This window comes from Bos taurus, chromosome 19, assembly GCF_002263795.3.
Source record: "Bos taurus isolate L1 Dominette 01449 registration number 42190680 breed Hereford chromosome 19, ARS-UCD2.0, whole genome shotgun sequence".
Lineage (NCBI taxonomy): Eukaryota > Metazoa > Chordata > Mammalia > Artiodactyla > Bovidae > Bos > Bos taurus.
In genome coordinates this window covers 21,174,826-21,200,050 of record NC_037346.1, presented here as the reverse complement: position 1 = coordinate 21,200,050, position 25,225 = coordinate 21,174,826, and the positions used below count along the sequence as shown (strand labels likewise).

The window sequence follows — 25,225 nt, the reverse complement described above, 5'->3', positions numbered from 1 at the left end:
AGTTGGACACGACTGAAGCGACTTAGCAGTAGCAGGAGAAACTTGCAAGTCATTCAGACTTGAGAGGTGAATCAGACCTTGTAGAGGCAGAAGGATAAAATAAGAAGGGAAAATAGGCAGGACTGTGAAGTGGGTTTGGATTGTTTTATGGGTATGTGTAGCTAGGTATACAGAAGGAATCTAACTATGTAGAATTACGATCTTGGACAAAGCACTGTACAACAGTTTCACTCCTGATTGCTCTGACATTTTCTATATGCCCATCAGCAATGCACAAGGGTTCATATTTCTTCATATCCTTGCCAACACTGTTATTTTCCATTTTAAAAATTACAGTCAAAACTATATAAGCAAAAAAAGCAAAAATAAACTAATGGGGCTATATCAAACTAAAAACCTTCTGCACAGCAAAAGTAACAAAATGAAAAGGCCACCTACAGTATGGGAGAAAATATTTGCAAATCATATATCTGATAAGGAGTTAATATCCAAAATATACAGCAAACTCATAGAACTCAATGCTGCTGCTGCTGCTAAGTCGCTTTAGTCGTGTCTGACTCTATGCTACCGCATAGATGGCAGCCCACCAGGCTCCCCCATCCCTGGGATTCTCCAGGCAAGAACACTGGAGCGGGTTGCCATTTCCTTCTCCAATGCATGAAAGTGAAAAGTGAAAGTGAAGTCGCTCAGTCGTTTCCGACTCCTAGCGGCCCCATGGATCGCAGCCCACCAGGCTCCTCTATCCATGGGATTTTCCAGGCAAGAGTACCGGAGTGGGGTGCCATTAGCAAGAAAAAAATCGGAATGAAAAATGGGCAGAGGAACTGAATAGACACTTTTCCAAAGAAGACATGCAAATGACCAGAGGCTCATGAAAAGATGCTCAAACATTAATGAGTGTACCAACTTTCATTACAAGAAAAGTTCTAGGATTCTAATATACAGGGTGATGATCATAGTTAACAATACCATAATATATACTTGAAAGTTTCTAAGACAGTAGATCTTAAATGTTCTTAACACAAAAAAGAAATGGTAATTATGTGAGATGATGGAGGTATTAACTAAGCCGTGGTAATCATTTCACAACATAAGCGTATCAAATCAACACATCGTACAGCTTAAATTTACACAATGTTACATGTCAATGGTATCTCAATAAAACTGAAAAAAATGACAGCCACACTAGTACATGTGAAGTGTGAAATGCTATCTCATGGCTTTAGAACAAGCAATATTTTAACTGTATATATATCAGAATAATGAGGAGGAAATGGCAACCCACTTCAGTATTCTTGCCTGGAAAATTCCGTGGACAAAGAAGACTGGTGGGCTGAAGTCCACAGGGTCACAAAATGTCGGACACGACTGAGCACACACGCATATCATAATACTGGGAAACTTGAAGCCAAGCTGTTACCACAACTTAAGAAAATTCTTTCGTTTTTACCTTTCTTCATAGATTCTTTTTCCATTCCTTCCTTGTATGTATACAAGAGTTCATCAATTTCCTTCAGATCCAGAAAGCCTGAGCCGTCACAGTCCCACTTCTGAAAGAGGGCTTTTAGGAGAAGTTCCCGTCGGATTCGGGAAGCATTTTGTCTAGCCTAGGGCACACACAGGATAACAAAGCACAGAAGATATATCTGTTCATTATGCTAGCTGGCGAGCTTCCCTGATGGCTCAGATGATAAAGAATCTGCCTGCAATGCAAGAGACCAGGGTTCAATCCCTAGGCCGGGAAGCTCCCCTGGAGAAAGGAATGGCTACCCACTCCAGTATTCTTGACTGGAGAATTCCATGGACAGAGGAGCCTGGCGGGCTACAAAGAGTCGGACATGTCTGAGCAACTAACAGACACACACACAGGTACACACACACACAGACACATATGCTAGCTGGCATCTTATGCTTGTTCCCCACAAAGAGCAGCACTTTTTACAGAAACAGCTTTACTTTGGGACTAAGCAGGATACGAATAGTAAAATGAAACATTTAATTTTAATTCTCTTAATATCAGTTTTTAATCTCTCAATAAACATTTTCTATGTTTCACCTCTAAGATAGAAAGCAGGCATTCTCTGCATTGAACTAAAACACATTCATTTAGGAAGGGGACTCTCTCCTCGAGAATCTGATTCATTCCTCTCCATTCACTTACTAGTTGTTCAGCAATGTGATAAATACATTGGGTGATCTTCCTGACTCCTTTTTTTCTCTACCATGTGGGATCTAAGTTCCCCGAATCCCCAACCAGGGATCAAACCCATGCCTCCTGCATTGGGAACATGGAATCTTAACCACTGAACTGCCAGGGAAGTCCCTGCCTGGCTTTTTTTAAAAATCTATTTTAATGTTATTTATTTATTTGGCTGTGCTGGGTCTTAGTTGCAGCATGTGGGATCTAGTTTTCCTGACCAGGGAGTGAACTTGGGCTCCCTGTATTGGGAGCTCAGAGTCAGCCACTGAAGCACCAGGGAAGTCCCTGCCTGGCTTCTTGATGAAATATGTTTTGTAGTGAAGGGCGATGGATGATAGTGTTCAAACAACAAAAAATGACTGTGTTCAAAAATTCTTCCTTATATTTAACATTGGCCTGACATTAATTTTATTTACCATTTAGATTTTTTACTAGATTACGTTAACTAGATAGTAACTTGTCTAATCAAGGTAGATTTTATTGATAAAAGAAAGTGAATATATACCATTTGGTTAAATGATAGGAACTTCAATTGAGGAGGAAAAAGGAATATCAACTCTAAATTAGATTGAGAAGACTCATAAGACTGATAAAGTTACTGAATATGCTTGATGAACCTAATTTATATATTTCATATAAGAGTACATAAATTGTTCCTATCAGAGAATGTGTTTGCATATTTCATTCAAGCAAGTAGTAATTTCTTAAGAAAGATGAAGCCCACTACCTTGGTGTACCCAAAAATATGTATTCAAGCCACAATCATACCCTTATGTATGCACATTTGTAAACGTACTCACACATCAGACAGTGTACACATACACACACATCTTTGCACATGAAAATATCTGCTCCTTGGAATCTGCTCTTCAAGGTTTGGAGGAGCAAAAACACAGCTATATAAGAAACCATCTCCTTCCATCAGCAATCATGTTCTTATTAGAGGAATGAATTCTCTGGAGTGTGATCTTAGAACATTTCACAATAAAATGAAGTATTTAATTGCCATGCTAATTAAGTACCTAATTAGCATAAGCATTCACAACCAAAATTAGTACTTAAGAAGAGCTAGTCTAGGAGGAACTGAGGTTGATAGATTTTTTTAATTTTAATTTTTAATTACAAGATAATTAATTTACAGTACTGCAATGGTTTCTGCCATCCAGATGCAGGTGCTTAGTCGCTCAGTCGTGTCCTACTCTGTGACCTCATGGTAGCCCACCAGACTCCTCAGTCCATGGGGATTCTCCAGACAAGAATACTGGAGTGGATTGCCATGCGCACCTCCAGGGGATCTTCCCAACCCAGGGAGCAAACCCGGGTCTCCCACATTGCAAGCAGATTCTTTACTGTCTGAGCCACCAGGGAAGCCCATACATCAACATGAATCAGTCATAAGTATACATACATCAACATGAATCAGTCATGGGTATACATATCTCTTTATAATAGTGACCTCACTTGTTTTATTGGTAAATAGTATTACTCACCTTTTCTAAGCCACTCATTTTCTCTTCTTTTGTTTCAACAAAGCCCTTCCTAAAAAAGGAGGTGAGGGCTTCACTGACACTCAAGGGGGAATCTTCACCAACAAATGTCTCCAGGAGCTGCACAAACTGGAGTAGATTGACGGAAACTCCGTTGAAGGTACTCCTACCCTTTATCTCCTTGTAAGACTGAATGTTTCTGATAATTGAGTGCAGGTCTATCAAACAAGAAACATACATCAAACGGTGACATGAACAATTTTATCAAAGTTCAGGGAAAATATATGAGTACATATTGTAATGAACATCTACTACCTTTTTTCCTACCAGGAGTCTGTGCTGCCTTCATGAGGACAGCACCCCCTTTTTATTTTTAATATATCCTTTATAAAGTTTGAGTTTTGGTTTTTGTTCTCGTTTTCTCTCTCTCTCTCTTTTTTTTTTTTTTTTTTTGTTTTGCCTGTGGGATCTCAGTTCTCTGACCAGAGATTGAACCCTTGCCCCCTGTATCGGCAGCACAGAGTCTTAACCACTGGACCACCAGGGAAGTCCCTAAACGTATCTTTTATTTATTTATTTATTGGTCTTCATCCTTTTGTCCGCACCTGGTGGCATGTGGGATCTTAGTTCTCCAAAGAGGGATGGAACCCATGCCCCTTGCATTGGCAGTGTGGAGTCTTAACCACTGGACTGCCAGGGAAGTCCCCCTCCTTTTTTTTAATTTGAGAAAACATCTCTCCCCGATTGTCAGTTTTGATGTATCAGGTAGTACTGAGCCTCATCCACCCTTGCTTCAGGATGGCCATGTGATATAGGTCCGCCTAGTGACTCACAGATGACAGCAATGGGATCCACTATAGGCCAATGAGAATTAGCCCCAGGACTTTTGGGGCAACTACTGGGGGAGAATCACTGGTCTTGTACTCTGACTCCTGAACTAGTAGGATGTAGGCTTAGAGATGCTCTCATGGAAATCTTTGCCACAATACAGAGAAAACTACCTAAAACTGAAAGTTACACAGGGAAGAACAGGGCAGAGAGGCAAAGAGATAGTGTCCTGCTGCTATTATTGAGCCCTTGGATTCAGTTGTGCCTGAAGCCAGCTGCAGTCTGGACTCGCTAGTTAAATAAGTCTGTAAATACCACCACTATGACCTCTCCCTCAGGAGGCTTGACTCATATATTTATCTTGAAGCTTGATGCTATAACATGAAGTGTAATTCATAGAAGAGCCTGGTGATTTACGATTGATTTATTAACTAATTCAATCATTCATGCACTGATGCCTTCCATATGAGATCTAATGTAACTTAAAAAGAATCAGCCATGCAATTGTCAAAATGGTAGAGTAAAACTGAAATAAAGAAGTAAGATCAGGAGAAGAGGAACATGAAGTAGCAGGCAACAAGAGCTTAACCAATGCCACACAATTTCACCAAATATTTGGAGGATATAAAGTTTGCTATTTGATCCATTTTTAAATGAGAAAAGAAACTGCAGACAGGAGGAAAACTTTTTGATCTTATAAGTTCTACTACTTGTTGGTGAAAGGTAAAATGATAAAATAGCATTGTGGTAAAATACGAATACTTGTTGGGATCATTGTTGTTAAATACATGGTTTACTGAGAGCTAAAAGCTATTCTTTGCTCTCTCGGTTGAGTAGATCTTTCTTTGTAAGTCTTCAAAAACAAGACAGAGCCTCACCTGCCTCACATAGTTACATGTGGAACTACAAGGGAGAGGAATTGCTGGAATGATTTCTATTGTTCTAATATCTAATTCCCCTTGTATACCTGGATCATAGCTTCAAAGTGGTTTCAGGGCCACATAACCATAAAAAAAATTGTATACAGTTGGCCCTTTGTAGCTGCAGGTTCTGCATCTGTGGGTTCAACTGTGGATCAAAAATATTCAGGAAAAAAAAATCCAGAAAGTTCCCAAAAGCAAAACTTGAATTTGCCATACATGGGCAACTATTTACATGGCATTCACATTGCATTTTCAACTATTTACAAAGCATTTACATTGTACTAAGTATTATAAGTGATCTAGATTTAAAGTATATGGGAGGATCCATCAGTTATATGCAAATACTTGTCCATTTTATAAAGGGGTTTGAGCATCTTGAATGTTGGTATTCGTGGTGAGGGGAAATTTTGGGTGGATGATATTCATGGAACAATCCCCTGCAGACACTAATGGACAACTGTACCAACACGTATGCTTTAAAGAGCACTACAATAGCACTACATGTACACTACCACCGGAAACAGTCGTCTCGAATACGTTTAGGCCCATTGGCTCAAGGACAAAATAGTGCAAGTGTCACCCTGCCATGGTGCCTTGGCTAAGTCCAGTCCTTACCATTGGGAACCACAGTAAATTAAAGGTTATCAAATTAGAGTGCCATCTGTTCTTCCTGGCTTTGTTAACATGTACCTGTGAACCTCGAGTTATCATAGATTAAATGTGCCTGTTCCTCGTCTTCATGTTTGGCATACTTCATGTTCCAGTTACAAGTCAGAAGTTCACCTATAAGATACATATGCCATAATATAGTCAACTTCATTTTCACAATGTTTTTGCTCTGGAGTATGAATGAAAGGAGAATTAAATAAGGAGTCACCTGTCCATGACTTTCCTTCTATTTTCTGGGACTTGGGTTCGCAGGATTTGTCTTTCTGAACTTCCTTTTTAGCAGGTTCTAAAAGGTATAAAAGAAAATGCCTATGAGTTGAAGATTATGTAGTTAATAAATGAAAGAAATATCTTGCATACAGAACACAAAAACTTTCTTTCGGGTCCTTTTCTGTATATGTTGTATCATAATGGTATCATTTAATAACTTAATCACAAAGATATCGCTTAATAGCTTTAGTTTTTGAGAGCAATTCTGTGACAAAGTCTATGTATTGTACCCACATTTGGCCACACAAAGTGAGGGCTGTATTTCCCAGCCTCCCAGACAGCAGGTGTCACTATGTGCCTGAATTCTGATGAATGGACAAGATAGAAAGGAAAGAAAAGATGTAATGTCTATCCTTTTCCCTTTCTCCTCGCCTACTGGTCAGGATGCGGACATGGTGGTTAGCTATCTTGGAGTGTGTGGCTGGAGGAGACACAAGGCAGAAAGAGCCTGAGCCACTGTTGATTTCTTGGGGCTGATCCTTCAAATAAGTTTTGACTTTTATACGAGAAACAAAGAAACTTCTGCCTTGTTTAGACATTGTTATTTTGTTTTGGTTTTGTTTGTTTTTTTAGACACTGTTATTTTGGATCACTGTTACAGAGAGTTAAAATTAATAGTAACTTCACTAATTTTTTAGGCTGTGTCCCCACTATGTAAGGAGAACCAGAAATTAGTAGCCCTGTTCTGGGGAGAAATACATATAATGCTGAAAAAATGAAAGATTTCAAATTAGTTAATGATAGTGTAAAATCCTTAACACAGGTTACCTATCTCTTATGAATTTTAAATAAGAACTTTCTTTGGGACTATAGAACTTTAGAATTTTTTTTTCAAAAATGCCTAGAAAGCATATTAAAAATAAGAGACATTATTTTGCCAACAAAGGTCCCTAAAGTTAAAGCTATGGTTTTTCCAGTAGTCATGCATGGTTATGAGAATTGGGCCACAAAGAAGGCTAAGCACTGAAAAATTGATGTTTTTTGAACTGTCTTGTTAAAAAAGACTCTTGAGAGTCCCTTGGACTGCAAGGAGATCAAACTAGTCAATCCTAAACAAAATCAACCCTGAATATTCATTGGAAGCAATGATGCTGAAGCTCCAATACTTTGGCCACCTGATTCGAGGAGCTGACTCATTAGAAAAGACCCTGATGCTGAGAAAGATTGAAGGCAGGAGGAGAAGGGGATGACAGAGGACGGGATGGTTGGATGGCATCACCAATTCAATGGACGTGAGTTTGAGCAAGCTCTGGGAGATGGTGAAGGACAGGGAAGTCTGGCATGCTGCAGTTCATAGGGTCGTAAAGAGTCGGACACAACCGAGCGACTGAACAGCAACAACTGAGGACTTAAGTGACATTGAGATTGGCTCTCGAAAAGATTATAATTCTTCAACTAAAAGGGCATAAATTTGCATAGGCAATTCCCAAGAAAAGTCTTCTGCAGAATAAATATTTGAAATCCAGGATGCTTTCTGTCTTAAACATTACCTTCAGAAACTCTTCTAGAATGTCTTATATGCAACTGAAAAAAGTGAGATACTTTTAAAATTTGAAATAAAAGAAAATTTAAAAAGTGGTTTCTAATATTAGATACACCATTTAAAATAAAACAGCTTCTGTGCCTTTTCAGAAGTCCAGTGAAAATTTCTACAAGTAATACTACCAGATTTCTGCCTTACAAATGGGCTTCTAGTGTAGAGGGATTTCTAGGTAAATTGACAGTAGAGACTTTCTAGATTGCATGTAATTGATTGCTCAAAGTATAGACTCATGTTGAATAGCAAAATATGTCTGAAGTTTGCATGACCTTATATGTCACAAAAAGATCCTAACCGAAACGAAGATTTTTCTGCAGACTTTAAAAACCGCTCTAGAAAACAAGGAGCTGATGTAGGAAAGTGATATTACTACCTGAAAGATGATCTTCTGGGATTGATACTCCAGTTTTCGCTTGCAGTTCAGGACTTACGAAGAGTAGCTCTTCATATGCATGTGCTTGAGTCCTTCCTTCCTGTGGAGGGATTTCAGTGTGCTCAAAGGAAATAGATTCCCTAGATGTTTTGCTTTCTCCTGTGAGACTACCTTTTCTCGATTGTGAAGTTAAGTCTGTGTCCTGTTGTTCTTCCAGAATTGTTTCTCTGGATGACTGTGGTTCTGCAGTTGACCCACCGTGTGGTCCTTGATCTGACTGTGATTCTCTGTGTGCTTCCTGCTCTGCCATTGTCTCTCTGGGTTGTCCTTGATCAGATTGTGACTCTCTGCGTGATCCCTGTTCCTCAGTTGACTTTCCGTGTGATCCTTGTCCTGTTGTTGACCCTTCATGTTGTCCTTCTGTTGTAATTGATTCTTCAGAAAGTCCTTGTTCTGCTGTTGATTCGATGTGGGTTCCTTGTGGTACTCCTTGTTCTGTTATTGGCTCATGATGTGGTCTTTGTTCTGTTATTAACTCTCTACTTGATCTTTGTTCTGGAGTTGACCCCGTGTAGGTTCCTTCTTTTGATACTGATTCTTCGTTCAGTTCTTGTTCTCCAGTTGACTCTTCAGGTTGTTCTTGTTCTCTGGTTGAAATTCCATTTGGTCCTTGTTCCACAGTTGCCCCTCTCTGCTGTTCTGGTGGGCTTTGTGGTAGTGTTGATTCTCTATAGTGTTCATGTTGATCTTCTGGGCTTGCTAATAATTTACTTTGGGTTTTGCTAAAATGTTTTTCAGAAGGTAACGTATTCATCTCTAAGAGAACATTGTCAAAGTCTTCATAAATGTGTTTCTGATTATCCATGTCTCCCCAGAACTCAGGTAAGTCTATCTCTCCAAATTCAACAAATGGCCCTAACACAGAAAACAAAACATTTACCTAAACAATTGATCTTATAATGTAGAATCAGAGCTAGTAAATTAATGCAAAAAAGCAGTAGGCATGGCGCCCACAGAACTACTGCTTTAAATGAATATCAATTACATTTCCCAGAAACCCAATAAGAAACAAAAAGGTATCTAAAGGAACATAAAAGATGCTCACTACTGGAAATTAGAAATAATCCCTTCCTAAAATATATGGAAATGAACATGATTCCTTCTTTTGATGCTTGAAGAGTAGCTTAGACTTTCAAGGCAAACAGAATTTATCCTCTCCTCTTAGTCCTCCACAGTAAGCATAGCATAGGGCTGAGGAAAGAGCAAATGTCTTCCACCTCAAACCCTGCCATTTTTGACAACATGGGAGGGTATTATGCTAAGTCAAATAAGGCAGACAGAGAAAGACAAATACCACATGATCTAACTTACATCTTTAAAACAAACAAATAAAACAAAACAAAAATAGACTCATGGATACACAGAACAAATGCGGGGTTGCCAGCAGGGAGGGGGTTTGAGGTCTGAGCGAAACAGTTGAAGGGAATTAAGACATGCAAACCTCCAGTTACATAATAAATAAGTCATATTATTAAATAATAAATAATATACAGCATAAGGAATATGGTCAATCATAATAACTTCGTAGGGGGACAGAATGTTACTAGATTCATCATGGTGATCATTTCCTATCATATAAAAATGTCAAATCATTGTGTACATTTGAAACTAACATAATATTGTACATCAATTATATTTCAATCAAAACATGCTTGGTAGAAAAAAATTTTTTTCTTAGAAATCTTAGAATTCTAAGTTGGACATTAAAACTGGAATTACCATTACCAACTTAATTTCCAAAACATTCAGGTTGTCACTAAAGCACCCCTTCATCGGAATTCTAGCTCAATTCTGACTTAACAACTTTTAGTATTGCACTGTTGTGAAAAACACATCTAGTTCAACTAGATGGTAATGATAATTACCATTGTATGGCATGAACAACTAGATACAGCCATCATGATCTAAGGGAGGTGTTACATGGAGGGATTCCATGGTGATAGAATGATGTTGTTTGTCACATCCGTGTACTGCTTCACTCCAGCTTGAGCATACTCCCTCTGGGTGGCACTTACATTGTCTTGGGTTTCGGAGTGTACCTCTGAGCACTTTTGAACTTTGGTCATAGAATGTTTCCAGCAAGGCCAATGTCCTCTGACGATCCAAAAACCCTACCTAAGCAGAAAGTTGGCAATCAGTTGTTACATGAGATTTGAAACTTTTATGTAGATGGAATATTGAAACTCCTAACTATGCTTTTTATCCCCAAATTTCTGCACCTTCTTAGCTCCAGTTCATACTTATCTTAAAACACTGTCAATAGTGTGCTTCACACACTGTTGTGTCATATAATCAATAATATGTCATATTTCACATTCTCTACTAGGAGGTTACATTCAGATCTGCAGACAATCCAGAACAAATATTTAGGTCATTATGGTATGCATTTACAGCTTTGTTCCCAACTTCATATAGTATCCTCTTTTTCTTCTTTCATCCTACTTTTTAAAATCTATGTTCTTTTGTTGCTTTTTATCTATTCTTATAAGCTTCCTTATAAGGACTGATGCTGAAGCTGAAGCTCCAGTACTCTGACCACCTGATGCGAAGAGCCGACTCATTAGAAAAGACCCTGATGCTGGGAAAGATGGAAGGCAGGAGGAAAAGTGGATGACAGAGGACGAGATGGTTGGATGGCATCACTGACTCAACAGACATGAGTTTAAGCAAGCACCGGGAGATGGTGAAGGACAGGGAAGCCTTGCAGGCTGCAGTCCATGGGGTCACAAAGAGTCAGACATGACTAAGTGACTGAATAACATAAGCTTCCTTAAATCTTTTCAGGAATATGGGGATACAAACAAATAAGCATAACGTTCATAAACAAATATATTTCAGTAAAGTTGTAATCTATTCTTGCAAATTCATTTGGTGTCCTGGCACAATAGTGCGTTCCTAAATTCCCTGATGGCTCAGTTGGTAAAGAATCCGCCTGCAATGCAGGAGACCCCAGTTCAATTCCTAGGTCAGGAAAATCCCCTGGAGAAGGGATAGGCTACCCATGCCAATATGCCTGGGCTTCCCTTGTGGCTCAGCTGGTAAAGAATGCACCTGCAATTTAGGAGACCTGGGTTCAATCCCTGGGTTGGGAAGATCCCCTGGAGAAGAGAAAGGCTACTCACTCCAGTATTCTGGCCTGGATAATTCCATGGACTGTATAGTCCATGAGGTCACAAAGAGTCAGACACGACTGAGTGACTTTCACTTTCACTTTCAAATCCTATTCCTAGAAATACTTTTTGATGTAAACAGTTTTTGTTTTTTAAGAAGCAGAATAAAATGTGGTAGGCTTTCTATTCCCCAAAGAGAAAAGCAGCTCTTTTCTCTAGGAAGACACCACCATAGACAATCCTAAGCAAAAAAAAAAAAAAAAAATCCCTAAGCAACCCACTCTTAAAAATGGGAAAGAAACTTAGAGACAAGTTATAAATCATATGCAGTGCCACTCAAGATGTAGTCTGCAGGCTGGTACCAGTCTGTGTGTGATGAGAAAGGTAGGAATTGGGAATAGCATCTAGAAAATGTTATAGCAACTTAAGAAAGTAACTGATATTAAATCAGATTTGAATCTGGTAGTAACACAATGTGGACTGTATTTTTTTTGAAATCAGTAGCTATTTATTAAAGTTGAAGAGAAGGGACTTCCCTGATTGCCCCATGGTTAGGACTTTGCCTTCCAGTGCAGGGGGGGGCAGGTTTGATCCCTGGTTGGGGAACTAAGATCTCACATGTCTTGCAGCCAAAAAGCAAAACATAAAACAGAAGCAATGTTGCAATAAATTCAATAAAGACTTTAAAAAAAATGGTTCACATCAAAAAAATCTTTTTAAAAAGTCAAAGGGAAAACCAAGAGAAATTATAGGAACTGGTAAAACAAAAAAAAATTAAACATAAATGAGTAATTTACTTCCCTGTGTTTGTTAATAGCTCTTAGATTAGAATATGTTTGGATTGTATTTTTATTTCCTTATTCCCTCATAGTAATCCAGTTTCATTATCAGTCCACGTATTAAAATATCACCATCAACAACCTAAAGACTGGTCCTTCACAACAGATGGTGTGAGAAGCACTACTTTAAGAGGTTTCGCTACCTTCCCACGGTCACAGTGCAGGAAGAGGTCAGCAAACATCTGTCTCCGCATGTCAGTTTTTATGACCTCCCTGAATTCGGCAGCACAATGGCAAAGGTGCTTAAGGAGCTTCTCAAACGTTTCACTCTTAAAGCCTGCAATGTGCAAAGAGATGAGCTATGGAGAAAAAGAGGAGAGGTGATTGATTAAAAACCGTGTTCTTGGATTTTTTTCCCCCAAGGATTCCATTGATGTGCATGCAATTATTGGCTGCAATTTTTTCCATATCATCTGCTTAGATAAAGCATTTTCAAATGAATGCTGCTCTATGGCTATGCTGCAGAGAGAGGGGATCAATACAGTCCCCAACACCATAGACCAGTTACATACACCATAGACCAGTACACACTGTTGGAATAATTTCTCTCTAGGTCACATCAGTCTTATATGGGAGCAGTTGTTAACCTCACGGAATGAAACAGCAGCAGTCATAAAATGTGGCCAGTAAATGAATAGTTCTTCAAATGGAATGCAGTTTTTCTTTTGATGTGGGGGATATAAGAGCATGTGTTTTCATTTTCCAAGACTGGCTGTATTTAATTACTGGCGTGTAAGGGACGGGGACGGCTTCCCAGGTGGCTCGGAGGTAAAGAATCCACCTGCCAATGCAGAAGATGAAGGAGACATGGGTTCAGTCCCTGGGTTGGGAAGATCCCCCGGAGGAGGGCATGGCAACCCACTCTGGTATTCTTGCCTGGAAAATCTCATGGGCACAGGACTGGTGGGGTACAGTCCATGGGGTCGCAAGGAATCAAGCACAACTTAGAGACTAAATGATGACAACAAATCCTCTGTCTATGATTTGCTTTTTCTTTTGAAAGTGTAGAATCTGAGAATATCTATGCTCTTAGGTTATACCTCTTGAGGCCTGGTGAATAGAATCCCAGATGAGAGCTTGTTCGCTTAGAAGGTAAATGCATCTGGGGTCTTCCCTGGTGGTCCAGTGGCTAAGACTCCAAGTTCCCAATGCAGGGAGCTTGGGTTCAGTCCCTGATCAAGGAAAGAGATCCCACAGGCAGCAAATAAGAGCTCACATGCTGCAACTAAAGATGCTGTGTGCTACAACCAAGACCCAGCGCAGCTAAACAAATAAATATTTATTAATAAAAAGAAGGTAAAAGCTTCTGTATTTTTTGGTGGGTTTTGACATCAGGCTTGTATACCCTTTTTCACTCTTACCTTTTGCACTCCCACAACTAATTTATGAGTGGTTGTTTCTCCTCAGCCTCAACATCAATGTGTATTACTTTCCAGATTTCTGCTAATTTGATAGATCAGGAACATTACAATCTTGTTCTATCCTTGACTATAAGTATCTCAGTGAGTTTCTCAGTGGGATCTTTTTAAAGTGTTAACCCACTTCTTGCTCTGCCCCAAGCAAAGAGGTAGCCAAATTTGTACAGAATGACCCTGCTTCCATAGCTAGATTTCCATATTTCACTTCCTCTTTAATATCATCTAGGGAAATTTAGGATGTATTATGTAAATATGACTTGAATCTATATTAGTGAACCATAAATCATCCTTCAACTGGCTTAGAGATCAAAAGAGGGAAACTTAAAGCAGAGCAAAGGAGCTTTTCTAAATATTTCATTTCCTTAACAGCTTCTTGATGGGTTGATGAGCACAATTAAGTTCTCATTTGTTGCCTTGGGAAGCAGAGTAGTGTATAGGTTAAGACCTCACATTTTGTCCGGGTTCAAACCTCAGTTCCTATGTTTACTGGCTGAGTAACCTAGGATGAGGGAAGATACCCCAGAGAAGAAAATGGCAACCCATTCTAGCATTCTTGCCTGGAAAATCCCATGGACAGAGGAGACTGGTGGGCTACAGTCCATGGGGTCGCAAAAGAGTCTGACACGACTTAGCGACTAAACGCAACCATCACCTTGAATGAGTCACTGGACTTTACAGTTCCTTAATCTGTTCCTTAATAGCTGCCAGAGTAGCTATTTCACTGGGTCATGGAGAGGCTCCTTTATATAAATGGAGCATAGGTATTTCATGCATTAAGTTCTGTGAAGTCTCGTTTCCTTTTGAACTAGGTAAAGAAATTGATGGAGAAGGTTTTCTTTATAAAATAAAAGTCGTCTCAGCTGACATTCACATTTTAAAAGGAAAAATCCAACGAGATCAGTGGTTCTCAAAGTGTGGTCCCTTGAGAACTTATTAGAATTGAAAATTTGGGGGCCCTACTCCAAACCTACTGAATCAGAAACTCTGGGGTGAGACCTAGAATCTATGTTTTTAGAAGTTTTCTGAGTGATTCTTTCGCTCAAACTCACTGAAGTTTGAACTAGATGGTCTGGGGAAACTGGTCCTAATTATACCAGTATTCTAAGATCCTATTGTTCAGTCCTCAGTCAATTTTTCTTGAATAGTAGATACTTTTCTAAATTACTGGTAAGGTAGAATTACTGAATAATTGATATTTTCTGGCAATATTGTGGCTCTGTCTTCTAAAGCTGAAATAAAAATTACTTATTCATTAAAAGATTCCTCTTGTTGGGACTTCACTGGTGGTCCATGGGGGGATACAGGTTCGATCCCTGGTCAGGGACTAAGATCCATCATACTATGCATGGCCAAAAATAGAGAGGGAGAAAAAAAAAAGATTCATCTTGTTTTGGATTAAGCTTTTGGGAACTGACCTCAAAGCCATATGAGTTTTCTGGCTGTGGGAATGCTATCAAGTCAAGAATTAGTTTAACTGTTTGGCCAAGACACATTTGAACATTCTAGATTTATAGTCTATGGATTTTCTGAATGAGCATGTTCTGTAAGCCTGGGCTATATGACATGAAAGACTACCAGATGCCAACTGAACTACATATCAAATTCCAAATAGAACAACTACAGCAGTCTGCCAGGGTCTCTTGTAAAAACAAAAAAGTAAAACATATCATAGCCTTTGTGTTTTCACATCCTCCCAAGGAACGAATCAATTACTATCCATAAATCCTGACATAATTGCTTAGATGAATTTAAGAATATGATTAACTACTAATATCCTTCTGTTTAATCACTTTGTGAGCTGTCAAACATTTGAACTGTGCTCAGTCACGTTATCTGTATGTACTGGATCCCAACGTAATGAATTCTAGGCTTTTCATTTCTGACAGGAAAATCACAACGTTGAGGATGAGGTAAATGTCACGTTTAGGAGGAGCCTGGTAGGCTGTGGTCCATGGAGTCGCCAAGAGTCAGACACAACTGAGCGAATTCACTTTCACTTTTCACTTTCACGCCTTGGAGAAGGAAATGGCAACCCACTCCAGTGTTCTTGCCTGGAGAATCCCAGGGACGGGGGAGCCTGGTGGGCTGCTGTCTCTGGGGTCGCACAGAGTCAGACACGACTGAAGCGACTTAGCAGCAGCAGCAGCAGCAGCAGTTATCATTACATTCTACAGCCTTGGGATTCACACATTTACTTATAGACATACAGGGGAGTTCATGAAGTGGGTGACCTGAGAGCAACAGTAAGAAACTGTGTTTGGAAACTATGTTAGGTATTAACTTCTGAACTGTATTTGTAAGCTTTGGCAGTAAATAACATTTCAGAAATGTCTGCAAACAAGAACTAGAGAATATTGAAATACACAGAATATATGCTGTCTATCACTGAAGAAGTGGTGTGTTCATACAGCATGTGGAATCTAGAAAAATGGTACCGATGAACCTATTTGCATAGCAGAAATAGAGACTCAGACACAGAGAACAAGTGTAGGGATACCAAGCGGGGGAGGAGGGTGGGATGAATGGGGAGACTGGGATTGACATGTATACACTGCTATGAATGCAATAAATAACTAGTGAGAGCCTGCTGTATAGCACGGGCAGCTCTATTTGATGCTCTCTGGTGACCTAGATGAGAGGGACATCCAGAAGGGAGGGGACATGTGTATATATATGGCTGGTTCACTTTGCTATATGGCAGAAACTAGCACAGCGCTGTGAAATAACTTTATACTCCAATAAATTAAAAAAAAAAAAAGACGACTGTTCCTTTTAAAATTTGTATAGGGAACACAATATCTACTTGAACAACTCACCGTAAAAATGATGCAAATGTTAAGTTTTGCCTCCTAGAAAGAGTTGTCTCACGGGAGCCAGAGTGCTCTGAGAATTTAAAATGAACTTGACACTCTCCCGAAATATATTTCTTATGAGTCTAAATATTCTATTTATAATCAAAACAATCTCAAATAAACTAGCACATTTTACATTTAAAATTGTTCCTGTCAATGTACACACTGTTATATTTAAAATGGGTAACCCAACAAGGACCTACTGTATGCCACAGGAACTCTGTTCAATATTATGTAGCAACGTAAATGGGTAAAGAACTTGAAAAAGAATAGACACACGTATATGTATAACCAAATCACTTTGCTGCACACCTGAAACTAACACAGCCTTGTTAATCAACTATACTCCAATAGAATATAAAAATTTAAAAGAAATCATTCTTGTCAATAAATAAATGTTTAAAGCATTGTTCTTAGTGTTCTTTCTAAAGTAAGGAGCTACAAGGTGGAGACACGTAAGTAGAGGAATTTTAAAACTCATGAACACTAGAAAACTTTCCTACGTTAACCCTGGTCCACTGAGGTCTCATTTTTATTCTACTGTGCATCCCTCAGCACCATAATAAAAACATAATAGTATAATTCATTATGTTTTGCACCTGTTCATTGCTTTGTAATTGTCTTTTTGTGACATGTGTTCTTAACTTGGGGACTTCCCCAAGGGCTCAGCAGGTAAAGAATCCACCCCGCAATACAGGAGACTCAGGTTCGATCCCTGGGTCAGAAAGATCCTGTGGAGGAGGAAATGGCCACCCATTCCTGTCTGGGAAATGCCATGGACAGAGGAGCCTGGTGGGCTACAGTCCATGGGTCTCAGAGTCAGACACGACTGAGCACGCATGCACATCCTTAATTTGCTTATACTTTGATTCTTTCATTCCCTGTACCCTTCTCTGGCTTCATCCAGTGTATGTATGCACATGTGCACACACATACACACATGGACATAAATGCCTGCCTATACCCACAGGCACACTCCCATACAACAATGCATTATTTGATCCTTAAGTGTAAGAAATACAACTCGAACTTTGAGCTCTGTTCTAGCACAGAAAGTAAATAGTATATACTTAAGAAGTAAGAAACTAGAAGTAAATATCCTAAAATAGCTATTTTTGGTCTTCACTTACTGAAATAAAATGAAAATGATGAAATGATGAATAAAATGAAACAGATGAAAAGAGAGGTTACGGTCAACAAAAAGATTCTCATCTGTTCATTTACCCACCAGAAAACAGAAATGCTAGAAAAATGATGTGAATATGGAAGTATATGTGACCATTCGTTCTCTCCATTTTTCTTTTTCTATATATTATCAGTAATTATTACTCAGTGACTCATTTTTTCCAAACATGCTCCAACCTGAAGGCTAATTACACTGCTCATTAAAACAATTAGAGGGGCAATTGCATGGCATAGTATCACCACTAGGTGGCGCCTGTGTGTAATAGCCGACATGTATAATTTCATTTTTTTTCAGTTTCATTGAGTGCTGGCAGAATAACTTTAAAACACACCTCTTTAAAAGCAAATATTCCATCCATGTTATACATGAACCTTATAAACTAGTTACCTCACTAAAAAATAAATTTTAAAAATTTATCTAAATTTAGATAAATTTAAAATTTTTTAAATTTAGATTTTTAAAATTTAGGTGTTCTAAACACTACTTCTTTGTCTGATGTCATGTCTTGGTGATTTATTGATCAGATGATTAAATATATCCAATAATATTTTATATAAGAAATACTTCCTTGGTTTCTGTTGATGTAATAGCTCTTCACTCTAAATAAAGTACCTTAAGATGTGCTATTTGCATTTTAGGAGAAGGTGGAAAATATCAGAAAAACTATTATTATTAGCCCAAACCACTCTTTAAAAAATTTTTATTTATATAAATACACATATACGTATGCACACACATATATATAGATATATACATCTACAAAGGTATTACATAGAATGCTAAAAGTTCCTATTAAGTGTGTGCGTATATATACATATATATATATATATGACTTCCCTGGTGGCTCAGAGGGTAAAGAATCCTCCTGCAATGCAGGAGACCTGGGTTCAATCCCTGGTTGGGAAGATCCCTTGGAGAACGGCATAGCAACCCACTCCAGTATTCTTGACTGGAGAATCCCTATGGACAGAGGAGCCTGGTGGGCTACAATCCATGGGATTGCAGAGTCGGACACGACTGAGCGACTAAGCACAGCACATATATATATATCTCACCCTTACCGATTTTCTCCTTTAATTGTGTGGACTTACATACGTATATACATATACACACAAACAGACAAATATCATATATGGTTATATACATATATGTATTCTTATATGATATGTATGTATGTGTATATGTACATATTGTTGAATTAATTTAAATGAATGAAAGGAGGAAATAAAATTAAAACTGACATCAGACTTCACAACATCCAATACCAGAAAATAATTAAGCAATGTCTATATTGTTTTGAGGTGGAAAGAAAAGGTGATCCAAATACAGTACATTCATTCAAAATACAGTTTCAGAGGCAATATGCAGGTATTTTCAACATAAAAGAAGTCAGAAAATATAGCACCCTTGTGACCTTCCTGAAAAAACTTTACAAGAAATTTAGCTAATTAAGAGAAGAATAAAAATAAATAACTCAGGAATAGAAAAACCATTGTAAAAAGACAGGAGGTGAACCTCAAATCCATTTAAATATTAGACTAAGATTAATCAACTATAGGAATTGTAATTACAGGAAAAAAAGTAAATAATGTAAATCTGGATAAAATAACTTGGGGGAATTCCCTGAGAGTCCAGCAGCTAGGACTTGGTGCTTTCACTGCTGGGGCCTGGGTTCAACACCAGATCGGGGAACTAAGATTCCATGAGCTGAGGGGCACAGCCAAGAGAAAAAACTAATCTAAACTTGGGGAACATAAAAAGAAAAAAAGATAGGAAGACATGAGGAAATAGTAAACCCTTCACCTTTTATAGTAGTGTGTCAACTGTTATTTTATGTAATTGAAATATGTGATTTAAAAAATGACTGTAACCTTTTCTGATCTTCATCATATTGCCTTTTCTTAGAATGATTTTAGAATAATTTTTGTGAAGGTATGTCCAATTTCAATAATTCCCTTATTTATACTTTAGTTTCTCTTTCCTCTGTTGGAATCAAGTACAATTAAATACTTTTTATTTAAAGTAATTAAAATTTTATAACAAAATTTATGACATCCACATTATATATCCCTCTATTTACTGAGACATTATATACACCTCTACTTACTGAGACAAAAAATATAAAGCTGTTTTAAATGATGTTCATCTAAGACTAACAATGGTTATTTCTGGGTAAGAAATTAATTATAGGGACTTCCCTGGTGGTCCAGTGGCTAAGACTTTGTGTTCCCAATGCAGGGGGCCCAGGTTTGATCCCTGGTTGAGGAACTAGATCCTGCATGCTACAACTAAGAGTTCACATGCTGCAATCAAGACCCAGTGCAGCCAAATAAATAAATAAATACTTTAAAAAAGAAATTTATGAAAAATTTTAAATCCTCATCTTTGCAGTTTTACAAGTTGTTTGAATACTTTTTGTTTAGTCATGATAATTTTTACAAAATGAAGTAATTTTTCCTTACAAAAATATTCCATGATGTTATTAAGAATTAACCCTATTAATAGGTTATGGGAATATATACATTGTTATTCTATTTTTATATTTATCTGTGCTATTAAAATTCTTCACCCTACTATATTTTTAAAAAGTTTTAAGACTATAATTTCTCAACTGAGTAAATATTTAGTGGCATTCCATACAATTAGATGTAAGATCTTGACCCAATAATTACTAAATAAAGTATTTTTAAATTTCAAAATGGTTGGGTTTACATAATTTTAAAATTGTTTATTTTCCAGTTTTATTATATAACAAATGGGCTTCCCTGGTAGCTCAGCTGGTAAAGAATCTGCCTGCACTGCAAAAGACCCCAGGTTGATTCCTGGGTCAGGAAGATCTGCTGGAGAAGGGATAGGCTACCCACTCCAGTATTCTTGGTCTTCCCTGGTGGCTCGGCTGGTAAAGAATCTGCCTGCAATGTGGGAGACCTGGGTTAGACCCCTCAGTTGGGAAGATCCCCTGGAGAAGGGAATGGCTACCCACTCCAGTGTTCTGCCCTGGAGAATTCCATGGACTGTACAGTCCATGGGGTCCCAAAGAATCGGACGTGACTGAAAGACTTTCACTTTCAAGAAAATATAACATCAGATTTCTAGTTTTTGAAACTTACAAAGTTTTCTTGGGGGCCTATTTATGATAAAGTCTGATCAATATTTTTGAAAACTAGATCAGGGTAACTGTAGGGACTGAAGTTCTGTATATGCTTGTAAAATGTCTTATTACATAACAGACATTATATTAAATAATGTCATATATAGAACAGCTTCTTCATATCCTTATTTATTTTTTGCCTTTTTAAGTTATCAAATACTTAAAAAGTTTTGTTATTTCACACCATACACAAAAATGAACTCAAAGGATCAGATATTTAAATAGATGTATATATTAATTAAAACTCTAAAATATATGAGCATATCTTTATGATCTTTAATTAGGCAATAGTTTCTTGGATATAACATCAAGAGCAAAAGCAACAAAAGAAAAAAATAGACAAATTGGACTTCATCAAAACTAAAATTTTCGTGTTTTGAAGGACATCATCAAGGAAATGAAAGGAGGGACTTCCCTGGCAAGCCAGAGGTTAGAACTCTCTGCGCTTCTACTGCAGGGGGCGTGGGTTTGATCCCTGGTCTGGGAACTAAATTCCTACATGCAACAGTGAGGACAGGAAACTAACTTTTTAAAAAAGAAAAGAAAATGAAAAGATAACCGGCAGAATAGGAGAAAATATTTCTAATATATATTTGACAAGGGATTATAAAATATATCTGGATTATATAAAATATACAGACAATATTAAAGTTTTAATAACCCGATAATAAAGACAAATAACCCAATTTAAAAATGGACAAAGGATCTAAGTAGACATTTCTTCAAAGAAGATATGCAAGTCGCCAATACCTGAAAAGATGCTCAGTGTCATTTTAGCCATCAGAGCCATTTAGCGTTTCAAAAGCACCGTGAGCTACCACTTTACACCCACAGGGTAGCTATAGTTAAAAAACAAAATGATGAAACAAAGCAAACAAACAAACAAAACAGAGAATAACAAGTGTTGCCAAGGATGTGGAGTGGCTACAACGCTCATTCACTACGGGAATGTAAAACAGGGCAGGCAGCCACCGTGGAAAGCAGTCTGGCAGTTCCTTAAAAGGTTAAACATAGAGTTGGTATATCAATCAGCAATTCCGCTCCTAGGTGTATACCTAAGGGAACTGAGACGTGCACTCACAGGAAAACATATTCACAAATATTTATAGCAGCATTATCTACAATAATAAAAAAGTGAAAACAGCCCAACTGATGAATGGATAAAGTGCGCTATGTCCATAAGAAGGAATATTTTGTTTTGTTTTTAGTCGCTAAGTCATGTCCAACTCTTTTGTGACTCTGTGGATTGTAGTCCACCAGGCTCCTCTGTCTGTGGGATTTCCCAGGCAAGAAGACTGCATTGGTTTGCCATTTCCCTCTCCAGGGGATTTTCCCAACCTAGGGATCGAATCCACGTCTCCTGCATAGGCAGGCAGATTTTTTTACCCCTGAGCCACCAGAGAAGTCCATAGATTCTCATTAGTTATCTATTTATACATAATACCAATAGTGTATATATGTCAATCCCAACCTATTAATTCCACCATCCCCCTTGGTCCAGAACAGAGTCTTTATTGGCGTTTGCTCAGGAAAGATAAGGCACGGCAGGGTTAACAGTTTGGGACTGGCAATTTGAATAATCCCAGTAGACTTTGGGGCACAGGACCTGTCCCCAGTTATCTGGCATCTGGTCCTGGGTTGATTTGAGGCAGGGGAAATACTGGTCTGGTGAGTGAGGTTTAAACAAGTAGGTGGTTTGGAGTATGCGCTTTGGATCACAGAGACTATATAAACAATTTTGGCCATTAGTTTGGCCCTGTGACTAATGGACACCAAATACTCAAATACAGAATCTAAAATCAGAACATAATAGAGACAGGATTGCCAAGTTCTTATCTACATGATAATCATTTCAAGGTTTCCAGAAATCCTTCATACAGAATCTTGAAATCGTATTTAGTCCACAGTCATCACTCTCCATGAAGCAAGGGTGAAGGAGTGGAGGAGAAAGTTACCTTGACTCTGGTACTCAAAAAAAAAGGGGGAATTAGAGGGAAGTCATGAAAAAATATAAATGCAGGCTGAAGAAATAGGACCCTGGTACTGTTAAACCACTTCTTTTGCTTATTCCATTACAATAAAATCATAATTTATCAAGTGTAATTTTGTGTTGACTTTGAAGCAAACAACCTGAATACTAATTTCTCCAGCTCCACTTACTGTGAGACCTTGTACAAGTTTCTTAACCTTTCTGAACCTCAGTATCTTTATCTATAAAAGTAGGAATAAGAATTGCTGAAGTTTCTGGGAGTTCCTGATTTAATTTAATTTAATCATTTAATGGCAAATAGATGGGGAAACAATGGAAACAGTGACAGACTTTTATTCTCTTGGGCTCCAAAATCTCTGCAGATGGTGACTGCAGCCATGAAATTAAAAGACACTTGCTCCTTGGAGGGAAAGCTATGATAAACCTAGACAGCAACCTAAAAAGCAGACACATTACTTTGCCAACAAAGGTCTGTCTAGTCAAAGCTATGGTTTTTCTAGTAGTCATGTATGGATGTGAGAGTTGGACCATAAAGAAAGCTGAGGGCCAAAGAATTGATACGTTTGAACTGTGGTGTTGGAGAAGACTCATGAGAGTCCTTTGGACTGCAGGGAGATCAAACCACTGAATCCAAAAGGAAATCAGCCCTGAATATTCATTGGAAGGACTGATGCTGAAGCTGAAACTCCAATATTTTGGCCACCTGATGCAAAGAACTGACTCATTGGAAAAGACACTGATGCTGGGAAAGATTGAGGGCAGGAGGAGAAGGGGACAACAGAGGATGAGGTGGTTGGATGGCATCACCAACTTGATGAACATAAGTTTAAGCAAGTTCTGGGAGTTGGTGATGGACAAAGAAGCCTGGCGGGCTGCAGTCCATGGGGTTACAAAGAGTCGGACATGACTGAGCAACTGAACTGAAGTGAAATATTTTAAAGTGTACATCTGAGAATTGATAAAATAAGCTATTGCTTGCCTGCCTGCGAAGTTGCTTCAGTTGTGTCCGACTCTATGGACTGCAGCCTGCCAGGCTCCTCTCTCCATGGGACTCTCCAGACAAGAATACTGGAGTGGTTTGCCATGCTCTCCTCCAGGGGACCTTCCTGACCCAGGGATTGAACCCGCATCTCCTACATCTCCTGCATTGGCAGGTGGTTCTTTACTACTAGTACCACCTGGGAAGCCCAAAATTAGCTATTACGCTTTCATTTATTTAATTCTAAGTTACTGTATGTGTGACATCCACCAAAAGACGATTGAGACCTGCAAAATAATTTGATTCAAATAATGAATAATGTAACTTCTTACTTGTATAAATTCTGTTTTGTTCAATCTTGGTTTCATTGAGTCAGCAATATCTACTGGTAGACAGCATGTTTCTAATTATTGAACAAAAGTTATTTGTGAGTTAGTTTTGTTGTAACACATTCACATTTTATATTCATATTATAGTACTCCAAAAGAACATAAAATTCTTAATGCCAATCAATATTTATAATAGAATAAATGATATATAGTTGGGTGACATTCCAATTACTACAAGATTATAATTTTTCCTGGCTTCTATTTAGCCAAGGAACTCAAACATTTAAGAGCATGCCTACATTTTTAATGATTGTGTCAAGATAAAGCAGAAATAAACAGGCATATCAAAAAAGACTACAAAAATATCTGTGTTGGTTTATGCTAGAAGGTCCTAAAACATAAATGTTTTTTAAAGACTTTATTTTGTCTTTAATGTTTTTTTAAATAAATAAATAATATATGAATATGTTCTTTTGGTAAGAGATTCAAATAATACATTTTAGGATAACAGGATTAGAATTTAACAATAGAAAGATCCTACCAAACCCACTCCCATAATATACATCCTAAGATATCAGGATTAGTCAGAAGGTTTTCAGGAACGAGAAAATGTCCTCAAGCAGGATACATTGTTGTTATATAATCCCTAGTACAGAGTTTAAACTGAGTTTGTTGTATAATCATCAGTTCCTGGTTTAAAGGAAAAAAAAAAAAGTTTTATGTGACTAAGACTAAGGAATGTAGAGAGGAAAAAAAAGATGTTTGTCCTTTCCTTCTCCTTGAGAATTCCAGACCCCTTTCACCTCCTCAGGGACCCTGGACTTTTCATCAACCTGCCTAGGAACTGACTCTCTCAACAGTAAGTAAGTAAAGTCGCTCAGTCATGTCTGACTCTTTGCGACCCCATGGACTGTAGCCTACCAGGCTCCTCTGTCCATGGGATTTTCCAGGCAAGAATACAGGAGTGGGTTGCCATTTCCTTCTCCAGGGGATCTTCCTGACCCAGGGATCGAACCCCGGT

At 38.2% G+C, this 25,225-nt stretch overlaps 1 protein-coding gene across 5 annotated transcripts in view; it reads right to left on the bottom strand.

The window, feature by feature from the left end:
• The window catches only part of EFCAB5 (EF-hand calcium binding domain 5), a 107,253-nt gene that overhangs the window by 30,176 nt on the left and 51,852 nt on the right, over positions 1-25,225 (bottom strand). For 4 of the 5 annotated variants that reach the window (XM_059878303.1, XM_059878304.1, XM_059878301.1 and 1 more), the window contains exons 7-14: positions 24,208-24,278; positions 12,443-12,598; positions 10,366-10,465; positions 8,291-9,205; positions 6,316-6,393; positions 6,129-6,221; positions 3,691-3,905; positions 1,451-1,607 (exon numbers count right to left, since the gene is read on the bottom strand). In XM_059878303.1, the coding sequence (XP_059734286.1) occupies positions 1,451-1,607; positions 3,691-3,905; positions 6,129-6,221; positions 6,316-6,393; positions 8,291-9,205; positions 10,366-10,465; positions 12,443-12,598; positions 24,208-24,278 (1,785 nt within the window). The remainder of the gene's footprint in view (positions 1-1,450; positions 1,608-3,690; positions 3,906-6,128; positions 6,222-6,315; positions 6,394-8,290; positions 9,206-10,365; positions 10,466-12,442; positions 12,599-24,207; positions 24,279-25,225) is intronic. The other variant, XM_059878302.1, reaches the window with a different exon arrangement.